Raw genomic sequence first — 14019 nt, 5'->3', positions numbered from 1 at the left:
AATACCCCATAATGACAAAGAGAAAACAGGATTTTAGAAAGGTTTGCAAATTTATTAAAAAGAAAAAACTGAAATATCACATTGACATAAGTATTCAGACCCTTTGCTATGACACTTGAAATTTAGCTCAGGTGCCTCCCATTTCTCTTGATCATCTTTGAGATGTTTCTACACCTTGATTGGAGTCCACCTGTGGTAAATTCAATTGATTGGACATGATTTGGAAAGGCACACATCTGTCTATATAAGGTCTTACAGCTGACAATGCACATCAGAGCAAAAACCAAGCCATGAGGTCGAAGGAACTGCCTGCAGAGCTCAGAGCTCAGAGACAGGATTGTGTCGAGGCACAGATCTGGGGAAGCCGACAAAAAAAATTCTGCTGCATTGAAGGTTCCCAAGAGCACAGTGGCCTGTGTGGAGATGGGAGAAACTTCCAGAAGGACAACCATCACTGCAACACTCCACCGATCTGGGCTTTATGGCAGGGTGGCCAGACGGAAGCCAAACAGTTCAATCTTTGCTTCATCAGACCACAGAATCTTGTTTCTCACAGTCTGAGAGTCCTTTAGGTGCTTTTTTGCAAACTCCAAGCGGGCTTTCATGTGTCTTTCACTGAGGAGTGGCTCCCATATGGGTGTGTACATATATATATATATATATATATATATATATATATATATATATATATATATATATATATATATATATATATGTATATATATATGTATATATATATGTATATATATATGTGTATATATATGTGTATATATATGTGTATATATATGTGTATATATATGTATATATATATGTATATATATATGTATATATATATATGTATATATATATATATATATGTATATATATATGTATATATATATGTATATATATATATATATATATATATATATATATATATATATATATATACATACAAAGAGGCAAAGGAAGGATGTGGCGGTGGTATGGCTGGATTTGGAGAATGCATATGGGTCAGTGCCGCATGCCATGGATTTCTTTTGGGTGCCACGGAGATTTATGGATTTTTTGATGGCATATTATGATCAGTTTTGGATGCCGTTTGCGACACAGTCCAATGTAACAGAGTGGCAGAAGTTGGAAGTGGGGATCCTGATGGGATGTACCATCTCCCCGATTTTGTTTGTGCTGGTTATGGAGTTGTTGATACGTGCGGTGAGTGGACATGGGAAAGAAGTGGAGTTAGCCCCTGGTCAGAGGTTGCCAGCAATGTTTGCTTTCATGGATGACCTGACAGTTGTCCAACAGTCCGCTGATGCAGCAGTAGAGGTACTGGGACGACTGGAAAGGTGGATGCGGTGGGCAAGAATGGGATTTAAAGCAAGAAATTCGAGGAGTGTGGTCGTGAGATGAGGAGTGGTGGATAACATGCACAGGTTTGAGCTGGGAGGGGAGGTGGTTCCATCATTGGTGGAGGCCCCTGTGAAGAGTTTGGGAAGATGGTATACAGTGGAGTTGAATGATGTGGGAAGAGTGGAGGAGGTCAGAAACAAGCTTTTGAGAGGTTTGAAGAGGATTGATGGATGTGGTTTGCCAGGTAAGTTGAAGGTATGGTGTTTGAAGTTTGGGTTGATGCCACGAGTATTGTGGCCATTGATGATGTATGACATTGCAATTGGGCATGTAGAGAGGATGGAGGTTGTGGTGAGTGGGTTTGTGAGGAGGTGGTTGGGAGTGCCATGCTGTTTGACGAACATTGCCTTTTATGGTCAGGGTGGAAAACTCCAGTTTCCCTTGACATCATTAACCGAGGAGTTTAAGGTGGTGAGGGTGCGGGGGTTCATGATGTTGCGGGATTCAAAAGATGCAGTGGTAAAGAATGCTCTCCCAGAGAAGAAGGGAAGTCGGAAGTGGATTGCAAGAGCAGAGGTGGATGAGATTGAGGAGCGGTTGCAACAGGAGGAGGTCATGGGGATGGTACAGCATGGGAAGCATGGCTTGGTGTGGATGGAGCATGAGCGATGGGGAAAGGCATGTGTGAAAGAGAGGAGGAAGATGGTTGAGAGGGAGGTGAGAAGAAAGGAAGAGGATAGAGGAGGGGAGATATGTGAAAGTAGTCGGTCAGGCACAGCAAGGTGCTTGGACTAAGTGGGAAGGTGTGCGGGTGAGGATATTGAAGTGGCAAGAGATTTGGAGGATGGAGCCAATATTGTTGAATTTCCTGTTGCGGGCAACGTATGATGTGCTTCCGTAACCAGTAAACTTGAGATTGTGGGGGTTGCTGCAGGACGAGAGATGTTATTTGTGTGGAGTTGTGGGAACGGTGCAGCATGCACTGAGTGCATGCTCAGTAGCATTGGCAGCAGGAAGATACAGGTGGCGACATGATCTGGTGGTGGTGGTGCAGATGGTGCAACAAGAGGTGCTGAGATCGAGAGAGAAGAGTGGAGAAGGAGACTGATGGGGGAGAGGTGTGGTTTGTCAAAGAGGGCCAAGTGGTAAGAGGTGGAAAGAGGAGGAGGTGGAAAGCAAGAGGGCTGTCAGATGCTTGTGATTGGCAGGTGGTGGCAGACCTAAAGCCACAATTGGTATTCCCAGAGGAGATCTGTGACAAGGTTGCGGCCTGACATTGTCATTTGGTCAAGTGCAACAAGACAGGTCATCTTAGGGGAGTTGTCGGTACCTTGGGAAGAGAACATGGAGGAGGTGCACGAGAGGAAGAGAGGAAAGTACAGTGAGCTGGAGGCAGAGTGCCGGGAGAAGGGGTGGCGAGTTTCGTGTCAGCCATTTGAGGTGGGGTTTAGAGGGTATATTGGCAATTCCTTTTCTGCATTTCTTGCTAGGCTAGGAGTGTGTGGGACAGAAAGAAGGAGGATGTGTGACAAGGTGGCCCAGGTTGCCTTGAAAGGCTCATTTTGGATATGGAGGAAGTTTATGGAGGCACGTCGAACGGTGTAGGTTGGTTGTGTTTTTTTTGTTTGTTTTGTTTGTTACTATTATTATTTCTTATTTTGTGTATATGAGTGAGTGTTGGGTGAGGGTGTGTGTTTTTTGCATGAATTAATTTTTGCATGAGTGTGTGTTTTTGTATGTTGAGTGGTGTATGTTGTAAGGGTAGGTGGTTGGTTGGTTGGTGTTGTGTGTGTGTGTATGGGTGTGTATGTGTGTGTATGAATGATCTGGTGTGTTTTGTTGGTGAGTGGTGAAGGGTATAAAGGTGGGTGTTTGAGTGTTCCACCGTGTTTGTTTGGTGCTGTGGATTCTGGATGCGGAGGTGTTGTTGTTGTTGTAGTCTGCGTTCGCACTGGCTGGGGGTGGGGGTATGTACGCATCCAAGTGTAGTTGCTGCATGTGGATGTGTATGTGCCCCTGCTGGCCCACCTTAGCTGACCGTATCGAGGTTGAAGGGCCGAAACGGGATGATGCTGAGGACCGAGGACTCGGTCAGTGCGGCACACTTGTGACCAGGTGAAAAAAAGAAAAGAAAAAAGAAGTGTTTTGAACTTATATATATATATATACATATATACACACATACAGTACATAATAATATATATACAAACATGCACATATATATGTGCACACGTGTGTGTGTGTGTGTGTGTGTGTGTGTGTGTGTGTGTGTGTGTGTGTGTGTGTGTGTGTGTGTGTGTGTGTGTGTGTGTGTGTGTGTAGATATATATATGTATATATGGTAATACTTTGGTACTTGGGAGGGCTCCGTTCCACCTTCTGAAACCCGCATTTGGAGATAACAACCAACGGGAGAGGTTTGCTTACCTATGCACCTCGTTGTCAGTTTTGTGAAGACCCTGGGAGGGGAAGGTGAACGCATGCCAGTCGAAATATTTAGTTTGTTCTTTTTTCGGGGATGGGGGTGAGGGCAGTGAGGGAAGTTGGTGTTTGCAGTGAGTGCAGCAGCGAGAAGATATATGGCGAGCATGTGTGTCCTCACTAATGGGCCGTGGGCGCGATCATTGAGTCGGGGTGCTTACTTTTTCTCCACGACGCTGATTTATGTGTCCACGCTTCGGATAGTTTCTGCTGCGCTTTGCTGTTGAAGGTTTTTCTTTCCATGTCTTTGCCATTTTGTTTGAAAACATTTGGCTTCTTCATCACAGGTCGAGAGTTCTGCGTTCGCTCACGAGAGAGCATGGAGCAGGTAAATCATCATTTTCCGGTTTTAAGTCCAACAAGGAAGGAACCTATCACCCTCCTCCTAACTTACTGACTCTTTCTCATTGGCTCAACCATCGAGCAGCCTCATTGGATCAAAGGAGCAAACATCATGACCTCATGGAAATGGGTTTAATTCTGGAAACAGATGCATGCCATGTCGTGCCAGAAATCACAATATTTTGTTTGAACAATGCGTGCAAAAGTTGAGCAAGTTTAACCGTTGACATCCCTTGAACGGACGACCTATGGGTCTTGACCAGAGCTGAGGTCACATGCTTTCGGAACTTCTTGCCCCCAACAGACCCATTTTTTTTGGCGACAAAACCACCTCGACCTCGTGCGGTCGCATCTTCGACATCTCCGGGTGAAGGTTTCTTAGCACCGAACAATACAGACTGGACCTACCTCGCACTAGGTATGGCCTGCGTCCCTGTGGCACCGTATGAGGGCGTGAGAATATCTCTATGGAAGAATATCGAGCAAGAAGCGAGCGCTCCGTCTCTTCGTAGTCAGAAAATGGACTTTCTGCCATCTTTTATGCACCGGCCCATTGTAATGTTCTGAAGCCACATGAGGTCTTCGTTAAATGCTTGTGGTGTCTTTAATATTTGAAAACATCTTGGAAGGAAAAGAAAAATTCCTTTTGCTGACGTCATAGCGTCATTAAACTCGTAACACCATTGAAATAAATTGTGCTTTAGGCAATGAAAGAGAATTCGTTATTTTCACGGCCGTTGGCCATTAACCCTGTGCTATCTGACGTCATGGTTGCAAACACTATGGTGTGATTACAAACGTCATTATGGCCACGTTGCTTAGCGGTTAGGGTGCTGGCTTGGGATCTTCGGATCCTGGGTTCGAATCCCGATCGATCGCTGAATTAACGCCAGGGGAGTTGACTCAGCCTGTCATCCTTCCGGGGTCGGCACATTGAGTACCAGCTTGCTGGGATGAATGATCCCGGTGTGTACCCCAATTTAGAATAGGTACCGTATCCCTGCGCATCGTAAGAGATGACTGAGGGTTTAGTAGGGTCAATATACGAAAAAAACTCACCTAACCCCAAAAAAATTGATACAAAAGGTTTTTCATTGGATTCTGGTACCATTGGGCATGCTAAATAACATACTAAAAATCTAGTAACATCTGACTTCCGGAAAGGGGTCATTTTCAAGATGGCGTCCAAGATGGCCACCAGGAGCTTAAAATGGCCATATCTCAATTATTATTCAACCTAGAAAGGTGTTTTTGGTGTCTAACCCTAGGTTTTAGGGCCCAAGGAATCCAATTGAATCAATAAAATTACCATCAGTTAATTATTTATTGACAAGTCCAAGATGGCATCCCAAGGTGACATCCTGATCCACTAAAATGGCTCTGTCGAATAGTAGTCAACCTAGAGAGAATTTTTCAGTGTGTATACCTAGGTTTAAGGCACCCAGGAAATCATCAAAATTACTTAAATAAGCACAAAGTAATCAGGTAATCCAGTAAGCCAGGTTTACCAGCCCATTAGGCATTTGTTGTCTTATACAGTTAGTCGCTATTCATCGTCATCCTCCGACTCCTCTGGAAGAAACTTGTTATGTGGATTGTCACATTCTTCAAGTTGGAGTTAGGAATGTCTTCAAGTTACAATGAATGACCTTCAAGAGACTGTCTGGAGCAGCGTTCATTCTTGACATAAGTGGGACAAACTGATTATCCTGCAGGCTCCACCCCCATTTCATGGCATCCATACCCTCTTCTTTTCCCATCCACACCATGATCTGGTAGTACGCTCTACGACAGTGAAGTTTGGTAGCAGATTCAGTTGGGGGCAGACGTTCGGGTGTTACGAAAGACGAAGCAGAGATAACCTTCCTGCTGAAGGTGTTATATCGCATTGTTGCAAGGGAATCTTTGCACTTGCCACCAAAGAGGATAGCCATTACTCGGCATCCAAGGTCATCGATCACCTCTGTGGTCTGGTTTGGGATGGTGAATGTGTTGGCACAAGACCGAAGGACAGGGTCTCCTTTTACAAGCTTCTGGAAAGCAGTCTTTTTGCCAACACCAAAAATCCGAGAAGTCGTGTCACAACTAGTCATGGCATGGATGAATATCGACTGAGAACACATGTCATGTCCGAGGATTTCTTTTAGACGGTTGATGTCATACACTTTAAAACTGCCATCAGCTTTGGACTTGTCTGATCTGAAATAAAGGCTCTTACTGTCTCCCTGCGCATAGTAAAGGAGTAAAAAAAAAAAACCACCTTTAGAGGCCATTTTTCCCCGCAAGCGGGGGTTGGCCTTTTTCGGGAACTGTGGTTGTTGTTGTTTTTCGGTCCCCTTTTTGAAGCAATGTTTTACGGCCGGATGCCCTTCCTGACGCCAACCCTTCGTGCCGCCTTTAACGACAAACAGGGAATTACCAGTGAACTGGTACTCAATTAGCCGACCTCGGAAGGTCCGATGACAGGCTGAGTCAACCCCCCTGGCGTTAATTCAGCGATTGACCGGGATTGCGAACCCAGGATCCTAGGTTATCCTAAGCCGGCACCCTAGCCGCTAGCCCAACACCAGGGATAAAGGAGCATAGTAAAGGAGTAAGACAAGGATATCAGTATCTTCTCCAATCAGTGTAGTGGTGTGTAGAAGAGATGCCTCCACTGCAGCCTTTGCTATATCTACGTCAGCATCTCCAGGTGCATTGATTCACCACTCTGTTTCCTCTTTAAATGAAGATCAATTTCTATACTGTTTGTGTACATTTTGTGACAGTTCAAATGCACTTCACAGCCAGCAGTCACAGCAATGGTGTCACCTCTCCGAACACTAGCTTCATTGATCCCATCAGCACTCTTTTGGCGAATCTTGCCTACATCACCTCCATCTTCCAATTTGCCTTGACAAATGGGACAGATCTGGTCACTGCAGGATGCACTCATCTTGTACCTTGAAGAAAAAAAGAAGAAATTAATACACGTATGATTAGTGCCTTTACAAAATCATAACGAAATGCAAATAGCCTCTAGAATGGTCATATGGAAAGTAACCACCTAACCCCCCCAAATTAGTACAAAACTCTGACTTCCAAATTCTTTTTGTTTCCTGAAGATGGCCACTGACAGTTAACTGACAGTTAACTCTGACAAAATTTGAATATACAACACATGGAATTTTCCACACCCTTGAATATACTCAAATTGCCAACAAGCCACCCTTATGGGTGGCACAGTCCTACTACCCTGAACACATGGAGTGCCCTCCCCCCTGCCCCCCCCCCCCCCCAGGCTATAGCTGGGAAAAGTTGTGTACATTTCTTTTGGAAATGTCTAAAAAATATGGATTTTGTTTATGCATACACGTACCAAATAATATACTTATTCCTTTTGAGATGAAAATTAATATTTGTCAGATTTTTCAGTCCCCCCCCCCCCCCCCCTTCCCCAATATAAAATAGTCTGTCCCTTGCCATAACCTCTCAAGCTTTGTACAAACCTTTGTCTGTAATGATCACTGAATACTGTGGACTGGAGTCACAGGTGGCAGTGGTGTAGACACATTACACTCTTATCTCCAATCTGAAACACACACTTGGTTCATTAGCTGGTGAGTCGGAGGATGACGATGAATAGCGACTAACTGTATAAGACAACAAATGCCTAATGGGCTGGTAAACCTGGCTTACTGGATTACCTGGTTACTTTGTGCTTATTTAAGTAATTTTGATGATTTCCTGGGTGCCTTAAACCTAGGTATACACACTGAAAAAATCTCTCTAGGTTGACTACTATTCGACAGAGCCATTTTAGTGGATCAGGATGTCACCTTGGGATGCCATCTTGGACTTGTCAATAAATAATTAACTGAAGTTATTTTATTGATTCAATTGGATTCCTTGGGCCCTAAAACCTAGGGTTAGACACCAAAACCACCTTTCTAGGTTGAATAATAATTGAGATATGGCCATTTTAAGCTCCCGGCGGCCATATTGGACGCCATCTTGAAAATGACCCCTTTCCGGAAGTCAGATGTTACTAGATTTTTAGTATGTTATTTAGCATGCCCAATGGTACCTGAATCCATTGAAAAACCTTTTGTATCAATTTTTTGGGGGTTCTACCATATATTGACCCCTCTAGTTGGTGTCAGGAAGAGCATCTGGCCATAAAAACACTGCCTCAAAAAAATGGAACCATGATTGTAATGGGGCCCGCAAGGCTAGCCCCCGCTCTAGCGGGGAAAATGGCCTTAAAACGATCATAATAGCCACGTTGACTTCAATCAGCCAATGGAAGAAAAACCAAAAAAGGATGTCGTTGTGACGTCACAATGACCAGGCAGGAAATCCTCAAGAATGTTCTACCTCATTTAGCAAAGAAACGACGATTAACATCATCCACATTGTGTCTTCGTCTCCCAAATATGGAATTAGAGTTTTATTTTCAGGGCCATTTAACAACATTCTTATCATTAAAATCCACATGTATACTGTATATATATATATATTTAACTTGTTCTTTGGCAGGGAATTTATCGAGGATACCAACACACAGTGGCATACTCTTTTTGAAAGATGCATGAGCGTTTTAACACTCGGAACATAAATATAGATGGGATAGCCGGGTTTACATCCTCGTTCTCAAGACGTGCTCCCAGATTTAACACACCATGCCAGGACGGCAGTTTAAACCGGATATCACCATTGTGGGACGGCCAACGACGGTTACAGACTAGGAAGCGGGGCCAACCTTGAGTTGACGACCTTTCCTGACTGTTTTGCACAAATCTCCGTGGGATTCCCGCTCTATTCCCGGTCTAATACTGGATATTTCTATATGCCACACTTCCTCACCCCAAAGTGTACTCGCATTAAATTAAAATGCATCAGAGCTCATCCTAATTATTGCTTTACTCCATGTACAGTAAAACATGACCTTCGTGTGCTCACTTGCGGAATTCCAAGCATTACTCCATCAAAGGAGTCCATTGGATGAAATGTACAACATTCCTGCCTTCCAGAGGAGATTATGAGCACACTGCAGTCACGTAGATCTGTTTTTACCTTGTCGGTTAAATAATTCTGTTGGCCTCGTGGAGGAAACTCAAATATTTTGCAAGTTTTCAAGAACGTCACTGTTCTCCCCTATGGGCTGGTGCTCCTGCCTCACACCTGGCTCGGCTTCACGCTGTTGAATCCAAAGCTTTCAGAATCATTGGAATCTCCCGCGATGAAGCTATCTCTGAGGGCCTTTCACTCACTCACCGCAGGCAGGTAGGTGGTCTTTCTGTCTTCTACCGACTCCTCTCCGGCCTTGCTCCCCCAGCTCTCTCTGTGCTCTGTCCCCCAAATATTCCTACAGGTCGCACAAGATCTGCCAGCAACCCTCTGATGGTTAAACTGCCGAAATCTCGGCTCTCTGCTCACCTTCACTCTTTCATTCCTCTTTTCTCCCGCCTCTGGAACAAACTCCCACACTCACTTCAATCACACTCCTGCTTCCAGGTCTTCAAAACAACTGTTCACCACCATCTCTTATCTTCCCCCATCCAAAACCTTGATCTTTTCTACCCCCGCTAATTCACCCCAGATCCACCTTGTTTGAAATTCCAACTTCTTTCCTGGAAGTCTTGGCAGTGTCCATATGTTTTATACCTCTCCCACCCCCCCCCCCCCCCCTTCCCATGCCTTACCCCCAAAGCCCTCTCCCTCCCACAGTTCTCTCGATGTCTCCATGTCTCTCGGTCCCTGCTCTCAAATGTTGTGTTTGTGTCCTTCCCCCTCTCTCCCCATCTTGTCTACCGCTCCCGATGTTATTTGTTTTGTGTGTCTGTTTGTCTTTCTGTGTGATTATTGTTCGCTCTTTCACGAGCCTCGATCTTGTATACAAAAAAAAAAAAAAAAAGTTGGACAAGGACATCGGACACATCAGTGTATTTATATACGATGGCTGGCAGGATGGCCTAGAGTTACACCTCTAAGCTGTCTCGCCTGGGTTTTAATCCACAAGGACGTTAATAGAAATGGGACCAACTGATACAGAATATGGGATTTTAACCTGGGATCCCAGCATCATGAGCAAGTGCTTACGTGGGAACACCAAACCTGTTTCTCACTAATATTGATTTCTAACTTAGTGAAAGGATACACTTGTGAACCTCCATGTATTCCCTTCCCGTTGATTCCACAAGTTCTTCATATTGTTGGGGTTTTTTTCCAAACATACCAATCGAGCAATGCTGTCAATCTACTACATAAGAGAGCCGTTGGTCTGTGTGTGTGTCGCCATTTTTCTCAGAGATGGCTGAACGGATCTTCGTCAAACTTTCAGAGGTTCATCAGTGAGAACCTGGGAGTGTTTCAGGCAAAAAATAAATTCTTTTAAAAAATAAAAGCTCGTTTTTGATTAAAAAAAAAAAATCGCTCTATAGTGCCGAAGCCTTTTGGATTAATGACAGTTATATACAAGTCCACATTCGCATAAATAAATACAAAACAATCACCAGACATTTGAACACAAATAATAAAACAATTCTGGAAGGGGTCGAAGTTGGTGGTAAGGCTTCTTCTTCTTCCTGAAAGTCATCATACTCAACTCAGAAACGTGATCAATGGCACATTCAGCAGCATATACTCAAGGAAAAGGTAAAATGATGATTTGATATTTGTGATGGATTCTGATTTGGATGTAATTGCTTTTCCATTATATTTACCCTCATTTCAAATATGTTAACGTTGATTATTCGCTTTAGCAACGCCAGGTACTCCAGCTATAAACGCTTTTATACTTTACTCGGGGTAGAAATACAAATACAACTACAACTTTGTCTGGGTAACATAGGCTATGTGGCCGTGGCCACATGCGAGTATTGTGGGGGATCGGGAGAGGGGCGTAAATTATCTATGTAAATGTGTACCGTGTCGTGCCACCTGGTGATGGTGGCAGAGGGTATTACAATTTAATAATTCCACCTTCCCTTCCCCACCTCCCCGAAAGATGTATATATATATAGTATATCTTTCCCCTCCCTCTCCCATCATCTCCCCCTCCCCTCCCCCTTCCATTCTCTTCCTCACCACTCCCTCTCCTGCTTCCTCCCAAACGACCCCCTCCCCCCCCCCCCCCCGGGCAACGCCGGGTGCTCCTGCTAGTAACATATACAGCACTTTCTTTCCTTTTTTTTTTTCTTGGCACCCACAGACAAAGTCAAGAGGAACCTCAACAATTTCTACTTCCGACTCTTAAAGTTCGACGTTTCCACCATGGAAAAGAACGCGTCCAACTTGGTGAAAGCTGAGTTTCGGATCCTGCGCATCCCTAACTACTACGCCAAGCAGGCCGAGCAGAGGATTGAGCTTTACCAGGTGTGCTCGAAACCGCAGACTGAGCTTACCTATGATGTCTGGCCTTTCAATGGGGATGTTTTCGTTTTGCTGCATTTGTAACGCAAGGCTTTGCAAATGTGGATGAAACTGGCGGGGACACTAACAAGCCAATCACAAACCACCGTAGCCACCACTCTGGATAAAGCGGAACTAACTGTGAACGTTCTTATTATAATATTTGATGCTATCGGAGTCTTTATTGCATCTAAGAAGAGAAACACAAGTGTATTATTTAAGCCTAAAAAACTGATAATATTTGAGAAGTTTCGTACACAAGTATCTTGTAAAACATTTGATATGCCATGATCATCTCAAGTTACTGTTTGACAGCTTTTCAGATCATGATGTCATGATCACCCACACAATCATTCATTCTATTAGCAGATTTCAGAATTCTCTCTGATGAATTCAGAATGGTTTTATTAATTTTAAGCAAACGGATGAAGTGCTTCAAAATTTGTTCACGGTGTCCCTTTGCGGTCTTGGCATAACGAGAAGAGAAGAACGCAGCCAATGGCTCAAACACAAAACGAATTCAATGACATTGATCATGATTTAACAAGACCGATAGTCCAACAATTGCGTAGCCGGGCTTGAATCTGCTGAGTGGAGGATCTGCTGTTCCCCTGTCATGTGACCAGATCCTCAGCTCTGATTCGTTGACATTTGTGAGGGACATATATACACACACACCGGATGGACACTCCGGAGATTCTGAAGTCATGTGGCAAAATGTTTTGTGGTCTGACAAAACCAAGATGAAACTTTTTGGCCAAAATGCAAAACGTTACGTTTGGTGCAAACCCAACACAGCACATCATCCAAGAACACCATCCTGACTGTGAAGCATGGTGGTGGCAGCATCATGTTATGGGGATGTTTCTCATCAGCAGGGACTGGTTCACTTGTCAGGATAGAAGGGAAAATAGATGGAGCAAAATACAGAAAAATCCAAGAGGAAAACCTTCTGCCCTCTGCAAGAAAACTGAAATTGGGATGGCAGTTCACCTTTCAGCATGACAACGACCCAAAGCATACAGCCAAAGGTACACTGGAGTGGCTGAGGAACAAAAAGATAAATGTCCTTGAGTGGCCCAGTCAGAGCCCTGACCTAAATCCAATGAAAAATATGTGGCATGACTTCAAGATTGCTGTCCATCAACGATCCCCACGCAACTTGACTGAGCTTGAACAGTTTTGTACAGAAGAATGGGCAAATATTGCCCAATCAAGGTGTGCAAAGTTGATAAAGACCTATCACAACAGACTCACAGCTGTAATTGCTGTCAAAGGTCCTTCCACCAAGTATTAACTCAGGGGGTGGCACTTATCCAACCAAGATATTCTCATTTTGGATTGTTAATTTATTTTCTGAAATTTGTAGAATTTGTTTTTCACTTGGAAGTTGTGGGTTACGATGTGCAAATAAAGGTGGAAAACGTCTGATTTAATGCATTTTAATTCCAGGTTATAAGGCAACAAAAGGTGAAAATTTTGAAAGGGGGTGTAGACTTTCTTTCGGCACTGTATTTATATATATATATATATATATATATATATTGTTATGGTGGCCGGAGGTTCAAAACCCCGCTCCTGAACACCAAAAATGTTACGGTCCGGGGTTCGGGTCAACTACGAGGGGGTTAGCCTCTGTTCCCTCCCGAACTTACCAGACCTGCGGCTGCTGCGCACGAATAAATTTGTACTTCAGCAGGTTGCAAACCAGCAACTACGAACGCCGATTGGACCGTCGTGTGATACCTATACCACGTGACGGTTTCAATCCGGGAACGTATGTTCCCTCCAGTGGTACACCACTTTAGACGGCTGAGCAAAAACCGTTGGTAACCGCCAGAGTAATGCAAATTTTGTTACGGCCGATCTTTAATCTGTGTGCGAGCAATGGCGGATCAATGGAGGAAAAGACATTCACAGACAGAAAGAAAAGGAAACGTTGAACGATTTGATTTATTTTCAAATATTTACGGTGAAACTATTCAATAGGAAAGAAAAAAGGGACAAGAAGCAGAAACTTAGCTTATTCTACGCCTTATTACAATTACAACAAATAAATACTACATGGGCCCAGCACACATTCACGTGGGAAGGGGAGGGGAAAACGAACGTTGGAAACCTGTTAACACAAAGGCCACCATGTTCCAAATGCCTCTCCTCACGACGACCTTGGCCCTAGTGTCGCCACCGAACAGCATGAGCAGATAATGGTGATCCCAGCATGAACACGAGCAGGTAAAGGTGATCCCAGCAAGAACACGAGCAGGTAGTCCAGCACGAACACGAGCAGGCAAGGTCGATCATCAGCACGGACTTGGGTAGGTGAGTGGTGATCATCAGCATGGACTTGGGTAGGTGAGTGTCGATCGTCAGCACGGACTTGGGTAGGTGAATGTCGATTGTCAGCACGGACTTGGGTAGGTGAACGTTGGCATGTGCAGGTGAAGAAAGCCTGATGCGAAGAGGAGTGCC

General features: G+C 44.1%; 1 protein-coding gene across 1 annotated transcript in view; it reads left to right on the top strand.

Annotated features, from left to right (window-relative positions):
• The window catches only part of LOC137438050 (transforming growth factor beta-2 proprotein), a 39463-nt gene that overhangs the window by 4387 nt on the left and 21057 nt on the right, over positions 1 to 14019 (top strand). The window contains exon 2 of the mRNA XM_068132926.2: positions 11348 to 11511. Coding sequence (XP_067989027.1) covers positions 11348 to 11511 — 164 coding nt within the window. The remainder of the gene's footprint in view (positions 1 to 11347; positions 11512 to 14019) is intronic.

This window comes from Myxine glutinosa, chromosome 12 (assembly GCF_964187855.1).
Source record: "Myxine glutinosa chromosome 12, kmMyxGlut1.1, whole genome shotgun sequence".
Lineage (NCBI taxonomy): Eukaryota > Metazoa > Chordata > Myxini > Myxiniformes > Myxinidae > Myxine > Myxine glutinosa.
The sequence above is the reverse complement of the archived record's forward strand: the minus strand, read 5'-3'. Positions and strand labels throughout refer to the sequence as shown.